Source organism: Galleria mellonella, unplaced genomic scaffold (assembly GCF_026898425.1).
Source record: "Galleria mellonella isolate WM207_F2 unplaced genomic scaffold, CSIRO_AGI_GalMel_v1 utg33, whole genome shotgun sequence".
NCBI classification, from domain to species: domain Eukaryota; kingdom Metazoa; phylum Arthropoda; class Insecta; order Lepidoptera; family Pyralidae; genus Galleria; species Galleria mellonella.
In genome coordinates this window covers 9,168,430-9,189,104 of record NW_026442079.1, presented here as the reverse complement: position 1 = coordinate 9,189,104, position 20,675 = coordinate 9,168,430, and the positions used below count along the sequence as shown (strand labels likewise).

General features: G+C 31.7%; 2 protein-coding genes across 3 annotated transcripts in view; both read left to right on the top strand.

Moving 5' to 3' along the window:
- The window catches only part of LOC113520549 (neurocalcin homolog), a 133,930-nt gene that overhangs the window by 95,414 nt on the left and 17,841 nt on the right, over window positions 1-20,675 (top strand). The window lies entirely within an intron of this gene.
- Window positions 1-20,675, top strand: part of LOC113520529 (neuronal calcium sensor 2) — a 122,882-nt gene that overhangs the window by 95,225 nt on the left and 6,982 nt on the right. For both annotated transcript variants that reach the window (XM_026905888.3, XM_026905896.3), the window contains exons 2-4: window positions 13,562-13,680; window positions 14,722-14,865; window positions 15,135-15,263. In XM_026905888.3, coding sequence (XP_026761689.1) covers window positions 13,562-13,680; window positions 14,722-14,865; window positions 15,135-15,263 — 392 coding nt within the window. The remainder of the gene's footprint in view (window positions 1-13,561; window positions 13,681-14,721; window positions 14,866-15,134; window positions 15,264-20,675) is intronic.

Here is a 20,675-nt window from a genome sequence, read left to right as displayed (position 1 = left end):
AGTTCTTAACACGCAATAAGTGATAGTAAACTCATGAAGAGGGGAAGAAGAAACTGGAAATTGTAATCGACATTTGTATGAATTCATCACTGTCCCACTTCAATCGGATGTCGGTATTGGTATCCCATGTATGTACAAGTCATATCACCTCATTTAATCGGGGTTAGAAACACTAATAGGTGGAATTAGATGAAGTGTTCTGGAACGCAATCAGGTTGTATGACGATCGAACTGTTTCTGCGCCAACTGATATCAATGCGGGATTCATTGGATGGAAGCAGGAGATATTGGTAACAATGAACACCATCAATTTAACCGACGCTATTTGTACTATGATGCAAAATCGTCCAGTTAACTACTATTCTGGTTATAGTTATATCTGGTTATACATTTATTAGAACAAAGACTCTATTTCTAAGTATATTTGGCACATAATCAAATGTAGTTATACAATTGTATTCATGTAATGAATTTATAATAAAGGGTCATTAGACTAAAACAAGGTTTATTTCAATGCAAATGCGATTCTATTAGATCGATTAACGGGGTTGAAATAGCCACTTTACATGAATCAATTTTTAGTTTCACTTTGCATATTCACATATATTTAATAAGCATCTCACTGCAATAGTGTTATATTATTCTACTATTGCAGTTTTATCAGCTGAGTTATATGAATAAATCATAATATTATTCGTGTGTAGTGATTATTTTATTCCCCCAAAGCTGAATTGAGTTAGACAGATGAGGGCTTTATGTGGCTACTTGAACAGGCAAGTGTTTGCGTACTTGATAAGGGATAGTTCCTTGTAAGTCAGTCTTTTGGCATATAAAAAACTTTATAGAGAGTAAATAATAGTATAATAATTGTGAAAATAATTTAAAGTTGTTTTGGTAACTCTTATCATGTTGTTATAAAATTTTGTCCTGGGGTTTTAAAGAAATCGCTTTACTCGAATTTAATACTGTATTAAAACTAAATTAGACAGTTAATATTTTATCGTCAGTGAGAAATATTTATAAAAGCCATTGGCTTTTAAAAACTGAATTCAATTAATTTATATAAAGCGGATTATTTATCTTTCCTGGTGTGACAACGGAAATGTTTCTATTCGCAACTAAGTTCTAATATTGTGTCTAACGGATAGAGTGATGGAATGTTTTCAATACCTTTTTGTATTGTAGGTAGTGTGTTAAAGTCGGATGTGCTACGTGGCAACTGGTGCACACATCCGACACCAGTTGCTACGTAGAGGACGTAAGATACCATTCGTTTTGCGTCGGCGCGCTGCGGCTTTATAATGTGATTGGTACCCCTTTTGTTTGCTTTCGACTCTTGTTGTTTGAAATTTAGTTTTTACCGATATAGAAATAATAGGATTTCGACAACGATTTCTGTATTTCTATCTTAAAATCATTATTATGTAAATTCGAAGAATTTATTTTATAATAATAATTCGACCATTGATTAGATAAATAATTTAAAACGTATAGGCTGCTTTTTTTAATTCAGTATCAAACAGAATTGAATTAATTTCGTGGTATAGTATTTATATCAGAATTATATATATTTATGTACGTAGTCTAGTAACTGTTCATGAGCACAATAATGCTTCTTAATTATAAGATGTGATGTGACGGGAATGTCTAGTTACAGGTGATAAGCATGCACGACAAGTTGTCGACTGAATAATTCATAATGTGTTATATAATCATATTCATACACTTTATACTACATATAAATAATATACAATGTATATAAAGTATATTGTAAGAAATAATATTTTGAAAGTTAGTATGTCGGTCCGTATGATGGTTCTAAAAATTGCTAGAATTTGTTTTATATATTAAATGATTGAAAACGTCTATTTATGAAAATTTTGTCAACAACCCCATTAGATGTAATGAATTAGTATAAAAATAAGCCTACATATTGCGGAAAGCACGGATTGCACGCATGCATTTTAATACTGATCCGAATTATGATGTAGATGATTTAAAAAATAATGTCTGTAAAGGGATGTCACTTACATAAGAATGAATTTTAGTACACAAGTAGTGCAAGCTAATTTATATCTTATGCAAACCACAGAATAAAAAAAAGGTATTAAAGCAGTCCTCAATGTACTATATAGTTTTATTGCATGACGCAAAGAAAGGCCGAAAAGAGTTTGTCTTGCACGAACAAACATCAGAAAGAGTCTTTTGCACATGTTTTAATTTAATAGTAAATCTAGTAATGTAGTAACGTAGATATTATCTTTTAATGGTGGGATCATTTAGTTAAAAGTATAAAAATGTAATGTGATGTTCATCTAATGGCTACCAACGACGTGACCCAAAGGCGTACTGTAGGCCGGGAAATGTTAAATGTATTCCATTATGATTTTGATCAGTCATGGCTTTTAATCGTGGCTGATAAGTGTGAGTGCGGAGTCTGATTTATGACTTATTATGACAAAATAAACGGGCAGGGCGTCGACACATATGGAAACTTTACATTGCAAACACTGTCACGACACAAACAGCGTCGTATTATACTTGTATATCTGTGTACATAGTTTAAGTATAAGGTTTTACATACATACATAGATACATACATACATAGAAATGATAGAATTTTAAAAGCTTCTACATTGTACAAATGTTCTTATTCTGAGATGTCTTTATTTACCGAAAGGGTAATCCTTGAAACGTACAACACTGGCCCTCAAGTCAAATATTAAACCCGTATTAACTCAGATATTATCGCCCGTAGCTAAGTTTGACGCATTATTAAAATGTCTTCAATATAATGTATTAAAATTAATATCATTTAAATAATTCAAAATGAAAGATAAACACGTCAACAAAATTATGCAAAGTTGCCTGCAAACTGTGAGAAGTTTTAAAGAAATATTAATTACGTATGCATTGATTCACTTTAAATCAGTTTAATGCCAATAGTTCCATAAGTGAACAAACTGAAAATAGAAACTTATGAGTTTATCAACAACCTTGTTCCTGGAATGTATTTATTACTTAACTGCGTTCAAACTTCAGTTTGTAAATTTTAGAGCTATTAATTAATTGATTGCCTCCGAGAGTTAAATTACTAATTAGGTACTTTGAAACAGTTACAAAGTAATGTGTTGCCTTTAGTATTACATTGCAGAGACCTAGATTCTGTGAGTATTTATTCCGTTGACGACGTTCATGCGTAAACTTCATACATACGTATAGTTTATGTAATATTATACCTAGTATAAATGTTGTAAATTATACGACCGCTGCTGTGACGCAGTGATAGGTATTTTACTTTACATAAAAGATGTTCCGGATTTGATTCTTTCGGATAAATTTTTCTAAATTGGCATATGGGTGTTCTAGCTTCTCTTCTTAGCTTCTCTTTATATTCTAAAACAAAGTCATTTTCCGCCATCTGTACGCTTTGATTTTTTAAATTATGCAACGGATTCAAATGCAGTTGTGTGCACTTTATTTTGAACTAGTTATTTTTCATTGTTTTGTCTCGTGAATCAGTATCTAATGTATTTAGGTTATAACCTATCCGTGTACTAAATTTCATTTAAATCCTTGCAGCCATTTGAAAACATATAAACATCCAAGTATCTTCACAAATTTTCACATTTATCATATTAGAAGGATTTAGTCATTATTTAGGTTTTTGTCATGTAAAATGAATGTAAATGGGTAATCTAACTGACTGATAAAATAATTACCTCACTTTACCGAAACCTATGCACCAATCAAATCGTAATTGCTCGTAGCCTGTTGTCAGTAAAAACTAAATAGAACAGTCCATTAGGGTGGCACCTTTTTGTCACTTGTCTCGCAAAAAGGTAGCCAAAGCTTTTGATTTCATTTTGTTAGAAGGTTTAGTTACTTTGCCAGGCTCTACGGATGTAATGTAAGTTTTTACAACACTTACTTTAAAAACGAGTTATAACTTGTTATTAAGAGTTATAAAAGACTTAAAGAAGCTCAATCATGAGCTATTATTGTTAGTCTTCAGTTGAATGGTTAAAACGTAATTTTTATAATACCATATCAGACAGTTCGTAATATCTCAGTATAGTAACAAAATATTAACAATGTGTCTATTGGACACTAAGAGTTTATTATGTTTAAAAATTGAGTTGTTTCTTTCATAATTATCAGTGATAATTCTCAATGACCTCAATCAGACTCAATGCTAGTTAAACCTTTAATCTAACTATCTAACTAACTATATAGGAAGAAAATAAACATTTTCCTTTTTCCCTCAAGTTTAAAAATTATTTAAAAAAAAAATAATATTAGTAATTACGGTAGTGGTTACTTTTATTTAAAATAGAGGTGCGACTAATTGACCCGTAACCGGCGAGCGTGTATAAAAAGACTGATAAATGTGGAAGAAGCGAAAGAGGTTTGTTTGAATCGAAGCATTTGGCGTTCCATTGTTTCTGCCTACCCTAATGGAAGACAGGCGTGACAGATATGTTTATGTATGTATGTGCGACTAATTGTTAATAAAGACAATTCTTGATACTTTAGTTAAGATAAACACTGGCAATTTTTTTAATTTTATTTTCACCTATCTAGTCAAAAATTTTACTTTTAACTACATAGGTGAAAGTAAATATAAATAGGTTCCATAGTGGTTACCTATGATCAAAATTAAGGCGCTACTAAAATTATTGATAGTGACCTCAAAAGGATAAACATTAGTTATATGTTTAATACCTACATAGAAAATTACCTTTTTTATTCTTCCCTCTGATGCCAGTGTTCGCCGACACCGGTCGCACTATTATACGATCGTGAAAGCCCTACATTTCCGAGTTGTAGACATCTTTGACAGCCATTGTGGCTCTGAATATAATTCTTCATTGACATTCATTGCTTGTTTGTTTCACTAATGCCCGAACACAACCACATAACTCAATATTGTAACGTTTTATTACATATATAAAACTCGAAATAGCAGAATTCTAAATATTCGATATTTGCCTGGCCATACAGAAAATTCGCTAACTATTGGCCAAATAATCTGATTATTGATGCTTTATTACTCTATAATTTATCTCTATTTATTTTTACATACAATAAAAGCCACTTGTAATTTGTAATTACTGTGGTAAATTTATATATCAGTCATTTTTAAGGAGCCTTATATCGTCGTAATACCTGCTGCCTGTTTGTATAACTAGTTTTTTACTGTATCTCTGATTCATTGCCAATAAAGTAAATGTATAAATAATAAAATGAAAATGCCTACGAAATAGAGAAAACAAAGGAAATTATGAGCTGATGAAATGAAATGGCAGGTGTTTATCATAAAAAATAACCTAAAAAGCATCTAGATTAATGAGTTTTCAAACAAAGTACTGAAGTCGATGCATCTATATTAAAGTTGTGACGCTGTACAGAAGATATAAAAAAAAATTAAGAAATAAATAATTATCACTCCTTATTTAGCCTTGAAGATTTAAAACAAATTCGAATATTTAAAATAAAAAAAAAAATGATTATTTTAAAGACGGGGGTATGTATGGATTAACAACTGATCTCATCCTATTTGGTTGCAATATCTAAATTTACTGTGTAATTTTTTATATTATACTATAAATAAATCGTGACGGTGCTATTTCCATGAAAATTTGAAAAATGAACGGTGTTTGTGTAAATTAGATTCCTTTAATAGATTATTTCTTGGTTAAAGTTAATCTAAGATTATATACATTTAAAACATATATTTACACAGAGATAACCTCTGTCGCGTACGTAACATTCTACATACAGTAACTTGCCAGCAATGCTGTCAACATTAGACAAATTAAAGTAAATACTTATGTACAACAGAAATAGAAAAATCTATAACATTAATGATGTTTTAGTAGCCAAAATAATTATTTACGTGAAAACACTTTAATGTAAAAGTGACTTGTGATCCATGTTAGATGACAATGAACTCTGAAAAATATTTTTATTATCTTTTTATATACAATCGTCACTATATTATTGAAACATGAAAAATATTAACGCTTAATGACTATAATTCCGAGGTTAAACCTTTGAAGGTCCACTGTAACTTAGTTATTCAAGTGAATGTGTCAATACTTGTTGATTTGTCTGTTGTAAATACATTCTAATATATTTTCTTAATGGCTATGCTAGTGTATATGTAAGTTATGTAGGTTAGTCATACGATTTACGATTGATTTTATACATACTGCGCGTCATCTATTTCATATAAAGTGTTCAAAATTATTTTAAGACAAGCATTTGCCCGCAAATTCGTCCGCTTAGATTTCGATCCAATGGGAATGACACTTCCAGATGGCTTAACAAGACTAAAAACATATATCAATAGATCTTGTAATAAAACCATGTCCAATTTGGTCCAGTTGTTTTTATGTGATTTCTTTGTTTATATAGTGATGCTAGAATAAACGTACAGATATGAAAATTTTAAATATTGTTCTTATTAATTTTTCTTAAATATCTTCTATGTACAGACATCGTCTAGTTACAATTTTATGTTAGTAAGATTTCAACTATGCTCTTTAGGGCCATTTCTTCAGTTTTATGAATACCTATTATCATTAGGTTTCGCTTAGTATACTTACTCATTTCTACTAAATATTAATACGAAACATTTTCTAGTAGGTACGTAAGAAAAAACGCAATACATAATTAGGGTAAGTCGCGTGAGTTTTGGTGATAACTTTCGAGAAAATCTTTCACAATGTACTATAACTTGACTAAGTTCACGAAGCAGTTCTGTAAATGTTACATACGTTTAGTAAAGTGAATATTATTTTATGTTAGTTTTTTATGTTAATGTGTTTATGTTATTTGTCTTCTTTTGACATGATTATTACTTGCCTTAATTTTTAATGTTTCGCCTGTCACCTATTAAAGAACTTTTAAATATTTGTTATTTAGTCATACTTAATAAAGCCGATTAGTTTTGTTATTTAGAACTCAGATCAACTATATCCTGTATGAACATACAGCATTGGTTTGCATTTTTATCATAATCAACGCCGCGTTGTTCGCCTTGTTATAAAATTATTATACAGCGATTAATACGGCAATATAATAATGAGTGTGAGCATAGAAGGACGTGAATGTGTATGAAAACCGAGAGTGCACTCAGAAATAGTCGGCGAAAAGCGAGGTGAGCACGAAATAACAATAAGTAGGGTGTCCCACTTGAGGCTTCGCGACCTGAATGCTTGTATAATTTAAACCTGTAGCTCTCTTTCACGCTTACCCGTTACTTACCACGGCCCTGGTACAATTATTATTTTACATGGAATTTCTTGCGCGTTTTTATTCTCGTAATTTATGGGTGAATTAACACAGTAGGCAGGCACTTATACAGCCTTCATTATTTCTGGATCCGTGTAACACGGCATATGGTTGTTTGCGTTAGTGCCGTGCGTTGTGTTTAATATTTAACTGTTAGTACTTTTCTCAGACGGACGTAGCCGTGACGTCACATTAATGAGCTTTTAAATGCAGCGACGGCAACGCTCGTAGACAGATCTGAAATGGAGCGACGCTGTAAAGGCTGGATGTCGACGTGACAGGCATACAATGTTGCTGCTAGCAACGACGATCCCTATATCCAACTACTTAATGAGACTGGTATAATGTTCAGCAGTCATGCGGTGACTGTTAATAACAAAATATAATGCAACCGTTCTTATCACTATATTATGGTACTTGGGGGATTCAGGAACCATAGTCGCGTTAGACATGCAACAGCTTTCATTATATCTAAATTACCTTTTAACAAGCGAAGACAATGTGGTTTATCGTTTGACGTTGATACACCGATAAAATTAAGTTATCAGGCGTCTGCGGTAGCTGGAAAATGAATTATAATTTTATAAGTTTACACATATAGGTAATATATATGAAGCTTATCTGTTCTGATGCTATAAAAGTCTGTTCTTAATTTTTAAAAATTGTGTAGAATGTAAAATATTGTTTATTTATTTATTTACACTTTATTACAGTGGTTACAAAAAAAATGCTTTTCGTTTTACACTGTTTACAGACACTATATACATTTTATAATTTTAGGTAATAGTACTAACGGTGAAATGACAGAAAATTACTTGCGACGCGTACCTAATTATTCAATTTAATCTTTTTAGGTAAATCAATACGAGTCTAGATTTTGGACCATTTTATAAATAATTCCGAAATTTTAATTAAATATTAGTTATAGAATTATAATGCGTTTGATGTTCCATTGTTTTTGTCTACTCCAATGAGAGATAGGAATGAGGTATATGTATGTACGTAAAACCATTCCATAACTATATAAATACTATGTAGTTATAGAATTATTAATGATAGTCGTCTTCAGTGAACAGATATACTGACCACAATATGTGTCAACCGCGGCTCGAAATGATAACAATGTAATATATTATGTATCGCTTACGTCGTCTTTCGTCATCTCTCACCCAAGGTTCCATTGTGTGTAGACATCACCTGTCAAATATCAGATGCAAATACGTGCTTTGGTATGCGAAGACACGCCGCGTCGCGTCGCGCGTCGTTCAGATACCTCTCTACGTCGACATTGAAACAACAGACTTACCTTCGGGTTTTATCATAAAACTATTTCGGTGAATCGCCACTCTACTGTTGAATGCGCATAAATCACTAATGCTTTTTTTCATAACATTTGGAAACGTTTCAAAATAACCATTCACGTATCGGCTTTTGTGACGTGGCTATAATGCGGCAAGTAGCTGTGATCATCCATGTAGAATTGTGTGATCGATACATCTGTATAGCACAAAGAATGAGGGAAGTTCGACACGTGGGATCTTAATTCGATTTGATGTAAGCCTTTAGGCGGATTTTGACTTTCGGGTCACGAAGTAAAGTTGCGACTTTATTGGCGTCATTCAATTCAAGTAATGTCTGTATGGTACCGTCGTATTGTTTCCACTTTTTTTTTTATTTATTTAATAAATTATTCAGATAGTACACAGTCACATGAATCGTGTATGTATATGTACCTATTGTATATATTTATATTTGAATAGTATATATTTAGGTAAGCGTAATTTCTTAATGATGAATGAAACACCATAACCGCATTTTTTTTGTAAGCACACTACTAGCGGATAATTAAAGCTTCTTTCCACATTGGGTTTGCTGGACGAGAACTCTTATAGAGTTAACCTCGTCTGTTGTTTATTTTGGTTCATAATAATTTGTAATAATGTAACCTTTATGTGCAGTAAAGTATCAATAAATAAATAAACTTGCTTTTTTCCTAGCTTTTGCTACTGTGGTTTGCCTTCCGGCTCAATCTCCTCTACATTTCTCAGACATATTTCACAAAGAGCTTCGATGTTACGACAAAACATTTACCAGATACTTTTATCGAAGACATATGTTTATATTATCGATTACATATTGTAGTACTAATTATATTGGTTTAATCTATAAATAGTTGTGTTGTCAGACAAAAGTTTAAGATTGTATACATTCTTGCGGTGAACATAATCAAAAGAGTTACATCGTCGGCCTGAGTTGTTCCAAGTTTTAGATTGCCAAACACTTCGATCAAGCCGTAGCTGGTAAAATAAAGTTTTAGATTGCCCGTTGCCAGAGCCTCACTATGAAACGAAGGAGGTGAAATATTAATGAAGTAATTAAGTGTCGGGGTAAAGTGCTCCTTCAAAAGTTTACATCTTAATTTTTCCCACTCAGTGGATGACTAGACCGAGACGCCATCGTCTAAATGAGGCCGATGATGGATGCTCAATGATGTTGCATTTTAAGTACATGCCCATCGATAGTGGCGGCCTTAATTTATCGAATTTCCCTTCGTACCAAGAGCTGGCTTCATTAAATTAACGTTGGACGTTACGCACAATGTATAGGTATCGGCCCTCGTTTTTCTGTTATTTATTTTCCCTATGAAGCCACGCTGTACAGAATTCGTTCATAATTTACCGGGCCGGAGGGTTTAACTTGGTTAGCCTCGTGACGACACTAATCCGGTTATTGGATTTGCTCGATTGACATCGCTCAACGTGTAGTTGTGTGTTGCAGATGGCACTGCCAAAAGTGAGTAGAATCGGCACTGTACGCTTGATAGTACTTAAATTTTTTTCTTTTTTCTATTTCGTTCGATAGCAATAGTCAAAGGTTTTCAAGGAATATAGAAAGTACATGTTTTTCATGTCCACTTTTCAAGTTTTAATTCATACCTAATTCATACCCTCATTAGGTATAAATTAAAACTTCATAGTTTTTAATAGAAAGTTGAAATTATTATATAGTGTTAAGAGTGTCAGTATTTTGAAAATAGAACTTTAGTTGCGAACATCAAACCCTCAATGAGTTGTCGTTGTTATTCAATAACTTCTCTTGCTCTGAAAAGTATATTCTCCGAAGTGTCAAAAAATTGGCATGTCTTTTACATTAAGTATTTATTCTTATTATTGACTTGAAAAGATATCCTATATATCAGTTATTTGCAATATCGGAAACTGATCAGAGATTTTTTTATTTTATTTTTAACAAAGCCGAAAGTATTAATACATATACGGATTAGAAATATCCACGCGATATGCAATTGGTATTACGAAAAGGACAGTGTTAAATATTGTTTAAGTAAAACGTAGGAATTATGTATCTACGTATGCCGTATTACGTACGTACAGTAAATGCATAATTCCGTGGATTGGCTTACAGTCATGCTCCAATTTGAACGATAAAATATTTTAAAATCGTTCGTAGTAATCTATATGCGTACACGGCAGTATTAGAAGGGCCTATGAGCAAGTTGGTGTTGAACAAGCATTGGCTTCGTTGCGATCAAAGACGCCCTAAGAACCAATTGATTAACCCCAAGGTAGCTCTAGACTTATTGAGGAGAATTCGACAGGAAAGCGTACCCTGTCTACATCAGCATAACATCAGGTAGAATACAAGAGGTGTTGAGATATCGATCTTGCTCCCCCTCCGATCCCACAAGTCGCAAGCAAATGTCGCCCTTTCACCGCATATAAATCTGGGGATCTCGTGTTTTTGTGTAGGATATACAATACGAATACTGTACTTACCTACGGTCTCTATGTCTGTGGTTTGTTTTCCGCGATCCTCATTTTGGTACATCTTTTTTATTATTTTTTATTAATGATAGTACATACATACATACATAAGTCGATTTAACGGTATGCAATAATTTTATTACTTCTTACGAAGAGCTATTTTGAGATGGATGTCCTAAATTGATTAATCTTCTTTTAGTTTGTGCTGTATTTACTTATTTGTGATTTATGAGCTAGGCTGTTATGGCTAATCCAACACTGCAGTTTTTAAAATCTATCCGGTTATTTGGATAATATGAAGGTGTAAAAAAATATTAAATTCTAAACACGTTACATTCCTTTTTTGGACAAGCGTGTAAAAATAGTTTATACTTCTCCAAGTAAATATCAGTCAAATCGTAATACTGGGTTTGGTCTAGTCTAGATGGGGAGAAGGGACACGCGGCACACTTTATCGGCGACGTGTCCATGACATTTCCACGCCCTAGGCCTCTGTCGCACCAAATATCGTGGTCCAATGATACAATAAACATATGTATATCTGACTAGCTAAGCCCGCGGCTTCGATCGCGTTACCGAGTCATATTGATATACTATTATACAGCATTTAATTTCTATTATTGATATCTATATATAGAAATTTGAAGCTATATAACGTTGCATACATTGTTCAAAAGATCTTGCTTTCTCCAATTTCCGAACAATAAAGAGATTATCAAGTTTGTATTATTTCGTAAACTACTTTCTTAGATGACCCTTTATTCTCTGTTATATATACCTAGTTGTACTATTATGTTTGAGGCAATAGAATTGTCATGTCTGCAAGACAAAATTTTCTAAAATAAATATGAGTAAATAATCTTTGTCCATGCCAAACACTAATTTCGAGATGTTTCGTTGAGTCTGCGTCAATCGCTGAGAAATAAATATACGTTAGGATGAACAAATCACCTTGCTTAGGGTTTTTCAAAAACAATTTGTATACTTTTTTACTTTATGCTGTTTAAACGGCCATTTCTTGATTTTTTTCATTTATTAGTTTCATCAGGATTTAAAAAATGAACTTTTTCAGATTTAAAGTATGAAGAAGTTATTAAAAATAATTGTAATTTCGTAATTCGTCGTTTTGATGTCGTGGTGATTTTTCGTCACATGTCACGCAATTTTATATATTATAGTTACGACTGTTATGTTTCGTGTTGGTATAACTTTATTAAACACTTTTAACTTCACAATTACATTTAATGTTATTCCTACAATATGCAATTTACTTGTATTGACTGTTGTATTATATTTGTGTCCACAAAAATTACCGATTTCAATTGCGGCAAAACTTTTAATTTAAAAACTACTGAACTTGTTTTAATATAATTTCTATAGGACCAATGTAAAATTGTGGGATATACTAGGACATAAAGGTATTTTTTTAGATAAAAATAGAATTTTTCGAATCCGTTTATAAGTTCTAAAATAACAAACAAAAAATATAATTGTGTTAAGGACCTCCCCTTTTTTTAAAGTTGGTTGAAAATTATAGTAAGCAGCGTTTGTATAATTAGATATCTATTCATTCAAATCCAAATATATTGCTACTCAATAAACAGTATTGTAAATGTTTTACATATCGATTCATATAAAAGTTTTATATGGTAACTATTTATATCGTTATAAATTAGTCAAGCGGGAAGTTAGAATTGAGGTTTACGGTTCGTTTTATCTAAAACGCGTCTATTGAATTTATTACCAAAGACAAAACATACCAGAGACATAATATAACAAAGACTTCGTACAAAAGCCGTCTGTTTGGATGACTATCCAATTTGTGTTTCTGCTGTGATACAGTTGTGTTTGCTTGGCTGTGTTTTAGTTTGAAGGGTGGGATATGGCAATGAAATTACAGGACGTAGAGGCATAATACCTTAGTTCTCAGGAATGGCAACGCATGAAGGGTATCATGGGCGACACAGTGTACTCTGTTATGTCCATGATAATGTTTGTCATAACTACAAAAATCCATCATTTTTTACGCCAGAAAAATTGGAGATCATAATAATAATCATTATTCGTCCGTAATTGTAAAAAAAGCTTTTTATGTTTTAATATATTACTACATTTTATTATGAAATACAAAAAAAAGTCATACTTACTTATATAGATATAAACACATTGTGATAATAATTAATAAGTACGTTTATGGATTATTGTTATTATTAAAAAGAAAAATTAAATACTTATTCTTAATGAGATATTGTTGTTAGTAGTACGTACAGCAGTTGGCATACTTGGCATACGGGTTAGCAACAGTAGTTAGGCTTTGCTGATGTTTAAAGAGGGACGCTGCTGCCCATCCCTAGACCATTAAGTTTCATTAATCACACACGGAAATGGAAATGGTGGCCCATTCAATGCCGGGACCACATGGCGTAAATGGATAATAAGTATATGCAGATTCAATAATACTATTGTTTTCCTTGTTACAGGGGACAAAATGGGCTGTTTTGTCAGTAAAGACAAACTTACCAAGGAGGATATGGATTTCCTCAAAACGCACACATCGTACGATGAGACTACCATTAAGGAATGGTACAAGGGGTTTAAGGTAAACGATAAATAATTTATATTATACAGTAGACAAAGTATAAGTTTCTTATCCTATATCTTTTAGCGTAGTGTGTGTGCGCACACTTATATGTGCAGTAAACGAATACAACTATGTGAAAAATACAAGTTTCAGAAACTTTCATCGTCTTTAAATCATCATCATGTCATCTTTCACATATTCCGTCAATCTTTTCTTAGGTCTTTGTTCCTACTATAATATAAATGTGTAACTTCCCTTATAGCAATAAGAGCAGGGACAAGAGTAGCAGCTCTTGTCCTTCTAAGTTGACCATACATCATCACAACTCAATAACTAATTGATTTATCAAACAAGTAACTCGCCGGCGATAAGTGATGATGATGAGTGTATTGAGTTTTTTTTTCTATGTTACTTAGAATGGCAAAACAAGCTGACGGTTCATTTAATGGAACGTGATAACCGTTGCTTATAGAACACAATGTCTATAGATATGAACAGTACCAAATTATATTTATCACCAATCACTCACAAGGCAAAGTTAAGTAGTCCTGATCGAAATTGCCGACATAAAATTGTTATCAATTTTGAAGAAATTGCTTTTATCTTTTTTGTTCAAATTTTAATCTAAATCTTTTGGATAAAAAAGCTAAATAACTGATAAGCTTACCATTTCTTTTAGAACATATTGGAAAATTCTTACTAATATTAAAAATATGGAAGTAAGTTTGTTTGTTTGTTACATTATAACGCCTTAACGGTTTAATCAATCACTATTAAATTTGGTATAACACGTACTATATGAGATGAAGAAGGATATACGTTATTTTATCCCGGTCAGTAAATATATCCCTCAGTAAAACTAATATAACAATTAGGCCAATGGCCTGGTGCTCAAGTTAGGATATCTTGTGTTATGTAGAACCTGGCAATATGTGGGGACACAGCTCAAAACACAGACCTTGACAATATCAGACCTATAATATTGTTTTTATTTTCCCAATAAACGTGTTTTCCTACTTTATTGTAAATGTAATTTCTATTTTTGTTTTCACATTACAGCAAGACTGTCCTAACGGTCGGCTAACACCGGCAAAATTCGTCGATATGTACAAGATGTTTTTCCCATCCGGAAACGCTGTCGAATTTTGTGATCATGTATTCCGCACATTCGATATGGACAAGAACGGCTACATAGATTTTAAGGTATACTAAAATTGGAGTAAGATTATATTAATGCTATGTTGCGATTTTCCGACTGAGCGTTGTTTTAAGTGTTTCAATTGTCAAAGCGAAATTGTACATTCAGTTTCTGCGCTGCGAATTTAACAAGTTTGTTGTATTGCAATTTTGATTGTTAACAATTGTGTAGTTTGTGTAAAGTTTTCTTAACAGATGAAAATATCTACCTAATTCCTGATGTGTTCATTGTTTGGGAAATCCACTGTGTATCGAGACGACTGTGTTTGTTATAGGAATTTCTGCAGGCGATTCACGTGACATCAAGCGGTACTCCCGAAGAAAAACTCAAGTGGGCGTTCCGTATGTACGATGTGGATGGGAATGGTGTCATAGATATTCAAGAAATGACCAAAATAGTCCAGGTGATTTTACTATTTGTTTTTTATTTTTTAACTCGTAGAAGAAAAGAATGGATGATCTAACATACTTACATTACTACTACCACAGTAATAAAAACAGATGTTGTACGTCTGAGCTTATTGCCTGATTATCGGAACGTCTTTGTATCGTAATAACTACACATTTTGCTTAATTATATATATTATATTTGTCTTCTAACTATACGTAATAATGGGTAAATGGAAAAATTCACACAACTATTTTTTTTAATATAATTTTATTAATTAAGTTCGAAAGTGAAATATTACAATAATTAAACATTGTCTCAGTGATCAACAGTTTTAAAAATTGGAAGTGATCACCGAATGGTAAGAGGCACATTGAACTGAATATTAGGCTAGAAAGGTTTCGTCTGATGAAGTCTACGCTTCGACCAATAAGCTAGTGGAAACAACAGCAAGGCCAACTACTGGTTCAAGCAGTAGGAGCTAAATTTTGCAAGACTCAACGTTCAAAAAGAACCCAGAAATCTCTAATCGCACTCTAGATCTTATGAGGAAACGGCGTAAATTATGATCTTAGTCTTCATCGTCTACGCCAGAATATAGGCAGTTTAATAGGCAAATCTCTAAGTGTATACGGCATGACATACACCAATTCAATAGTGTATGTATTGAACAGGCTATAGAGCAGAACCAAGTCTATAATAATATGTAAGGACTAAGCTAGTTCTCAGGAATAAAAACGTCTGAAGGAGACCATAAGCTCCGATTTTTGTATGTCCGTATCGAAAATTCCGAGAGTTTTCAACTCTAATTAACGAATTGCTTTCAGTGCCTGGTGAACTGTGAAACAGCGGGCGATATCAACTATAAGCTAGTGGAAACTGTCCAAACAGTAGAAGCTAAATTTTGCAAGCCCCAACTCTTAAAAAAAGCCAAAAACTCTGTGATCGTACAAAGTTGTAGACCGACACCGGTGATATAATTTCCGCCACACCTAAGATTTTTATGTGAAATTGAGAAGTTGGCGAAGGGCTGATTACGGAGTGGCGACCTAATACGGACAAAGGCAGTGTAGGACGACCCACCACTAGATTGATTGACGACTACAAATGCATTGTAGGGAGTTAGTGGATGCAGATGGCTTAGGACTGTTCCTTATGGCAGTCTATGGGGGAGGCCTATGTCCAGCAGTGGACGAGTAATAGCTGAAATGATGATGATGTATTAACTTATTCGATTTGTTTATTTTATTTTTAATGATCAAAAGACATACAATTAGACTTGATTATTAATATAACAACATGAATAAATAGAAAGTAACTCATATATATTTTCTGACGTATTTCTGTCGCTTATAGTTCATATTTAAATATGAATTGTTATTTTACTGCCACATCCGCCGGTGATTATAACTACAGTTTAATGAAACTATATGACGGCTACCTGTTAAATTGCGCGCCAGTATGAGCCACTTGTGTGGTTATAGGAGTTTAATTGAATAGGTGTTGGCACAGCTATATAGGTTCATGGCACTGAAGAAATTTTAATCTTGCAAGTCAAAGTCGTAATTTAGCCTTTAACTTTACATAAGTAGGTCGAACTGTTAATCCTGGGTTATAGTATATTCTTAAATGTTTAATGAAATTTCCTACCATTTTTTATTGAATTTGGAACAAAATTTAAAATATGTATGTTGTTTTATGATTACTAATTATTAAATCTATTTATATATATATATATATATATATATATATATATATATATATATATATATATATAATTTGGTTCTGTGTGGGTTTCTCATTTTTAATATGTCAATACAAAAGTATTCTTAATGAATAATAAAAGACGAGTAGGGAAACAACAATACATTGGATGAAAAACTCAATACCGAGGTCAGTGTCCTCATGTGTAGCTGAATGTCTAATGATTGTAAAAAACGTGACGTAGTTAAAATGGTTTACAACTTTGATCTAGGTTTAGGTACTAATTCGTGGAGAAATGATATCATATATATTTTACAACATAAATATAGTTTTGGAATTTGTCGCTTTACCCCAAAGCAATATGCATTAAGAAATTCTGTGAAATAAAATAAACGGTAAAATTGTTTGCTTACAAATGAACCTTAATTTAACAATATAGTTGAATTTTCAAACCAGACATGACGTTGTTGAAATGGCTTAATAAGTTTTTTAAATTATTTAAATATATATACGAGTAAATTGCATTTTAAATCCTTTATTACCGTAATTGCAATTGTCACAGAAATATCATTGTTATATTTTTAACCGATTTCAAAAAAGGGAAAGGTTCTATATCTTTTTTTTAATAATTGTTGCTGAACTGATTTGAACTGATTCTGAACACAATTCCTTAAATATTAGAGGATAATTCCTTGGATATTATAAGCATGTATAGACCGTCTCTTAGGTTCCTTCAAGTTCACTGAGTGATGCGTTTGGAAATAATCATTTTAGGCTGCTGAGTTGATGATAGAAGCCACAGGATTCTGTCACGATTATTAAAACATGTGCATTATTATTTGATGCTATCCTTGTCGGTTATCCTATTAACGAGAGTTAAAAGTTGTTAGATACGAGTAGTATTCACACTAATAGTTAAAAAATAAACTAAAATTCATATAACAGATAATTAATTTGTAAACTAACTTATGGTTCTGCAATGATATAATGACAGTTTAATAGCTTTATATAGTTTTCTACTAATTGCTTATGAATTATTCAGGTATCTACACTAAAAACGGAAAAGTAAACAGAGTATTTAAAAAAATTAAACCCACTTCAAAAACAATATGAAATAAAAACCAAAAAGCGAAAAATAAACTGTTATAAGACTTTTTAAGGATAGAAACTGTTTGAAGTCGGTAGATATGCTAACGATATCGATTTCAACCTGTATAAAAAATAAATAAAGAGACTACACTGCTACAATAGCTAAAACAAGTTTATTAGATGTTTAAGGTTTTGTAAATAATATTCCACTTATATAAACGTAAAGATTTGGGAAAATGTATGTTACTTAATTTAAATGAAATTTGGCACAGGGATAGGTTATATCCTAACTTAATTTGGGATAATTTATACATTAATGCACGCGGACTAAGTCTCTGGACAGCTACTATATATGTGGAAGTACAATACGTATACTCGTACTATCGCTCAATGGTTACAAATTAAACTTCGCACTAATTTTATCTGAACTAAAATGATAAAAAACAGAGATTTTAGTTTTTGTTTGTTATGGATAAATTCAAACAAGTAGATTTTATTCTATAAAAAACATTGACTTCCATGGTGGTAAAACTAGTTATTTCAATTTAAAAACTACTGAAGGACTAAACCAATTTTAATAAAATTTCTATAAAACCAAGCTGAAATTATTTATATATATATATAGAACTGAATTGAGAACCATCTCCTTTCTCTTGAAATCGGTTGAAAACGATATTATTAACGAGTAAAAATAGCTCTATTTAATAAAATACCGTGTAGTGCCAGTATTAATAACTAATTTTAGGTACGCATGAAAATTTTATATAAACTCTACGGCAGATACATTGTTTTTTATAGTTTCATTCTTAAGTAATGACATCTGAAATTGATAAATTACATTAGGTATATTGTGTAGCTTCTACGACACAACGGGTACCCTATTAGACTGCTTTGTAGTCTTTACGACATGACCGGCGCTTTGACATGGTTTAGCACCTTTCCTTGCCTAGAGTTGTGAACTTTCTACCTATATAATACTAAGTTACAAAATACGTAACTTAATAAAACTGTCATTACATTGAATGTTTGTGTATAATAATGTATTATCTATCGTTTTATCATTATAAATGCAAGTCTTTTTCCCTTTTAAAGTAGATGAGAGCACAGCTGGTCTATTTTGGCGTCTTTTATTTCATCTAAACTAGTATAGTTTACGAACTTTCCACTAAGAGAATCCTAGATTAGACAGATCGATGGCAGCCCTGTCCCTCGCCTCATCTAAAATGTAATAAAATCCTAGAAAGGTTGACTAATGTATGCGTGATACGGAGGGTGACTCAAGTGCTTTGTCATTTACCGATATTTGTTTTAATAAATTTAGTTTCCTCCAAGAACATGTTAACAATTAGACACTTCGTAGTATGGTTTCGGATATTATGTTACTATTAATAAAATAACTGAAATATATTGACAAGTACTGTTCGTTTATAAGCGCATATCCTTTCGAAATTCGATACACCTATTACATTACATCTATTGATCGAGCCTATCATGCCAAGTCCCTTGATATACACGTGTAAGATAATTAATTGTAATATATTGTATTATTTCTAATATAGTGTATAAGATCTCCGATATTTTATAACATTAATTAAAGATGGGGGAAACAAAGTGATTAGCACAATAATATCGACCGGATTAGTAAAGTAGTAGTAAATAAATTTAATTCAATTACGTATTTACGTTAATTAAAGCATATATATTATTTTAATAATGTTTTTGATAAAAATTTTACTTAAATTATAGGTTATGTTATTTGAAATTATACTTTAATGAAAATGTTAAGAGACACTTTCGATTAAGAAGTGTCACATTGCTTTTTCGTGATAAGTCTGGTACTTTTTCACTTTATTATAGAATAATCTATACCAGTTAATCCGTATGGAAATATTCGTTGCGCGTAAATAGAATTTTCGAAAATTATGTGTAACCTTACTCACTGATAACGTAGTTTTCTATAGTTGAAAGATTTTTAAAACCAGTTCAGTAGTTTTTGAAAATATACATTATAAATAAACAATCAAATCTTTCCTATTTATGTAATTAGTATGGATATAATAATATCCAAAAAAAAAGTACAAGGTGACTTTAAAGAGTTCTTCTTCCAGCTAAACTTTTCTTTACATCCTAGATTTTACACTACCTAACTGCGTATTATATATATATATATATAGCAGTAACTGTAGTAACTGTAAATCAATTTGCTGTTATAAAAACTAATTCACCTTTTAGGGCTTTACAATTCGCTACGATGATAATTATTAATTAATTAATCCTACTAATATTATAAATTTAAAAGTTTATAAAGATGTTTGTATATTTGTTACTAAATCACGCTTAAATGGCTGAAAGGATTTGAATTAATCCTTACATAACATTTAGAATAGTTTATATACACTGAATCACGCGGACTTATTTGTGTGCTAATTAACCATAAAGTATGTACTGATTAAACGGATTCATCAGTTGTGCTCTCAAGTAGTATTACGGTTTAAACAACATGATATTATTCGATTGAGTATTAATTCCGACCAACTTAGTACGAGTATTAGTTTCCATCGATTCTGCGGGTCTGAATTAAATTTATTATCATCAATAATAAATAAAAAGTATTTAATATAAAAAATATATCAAT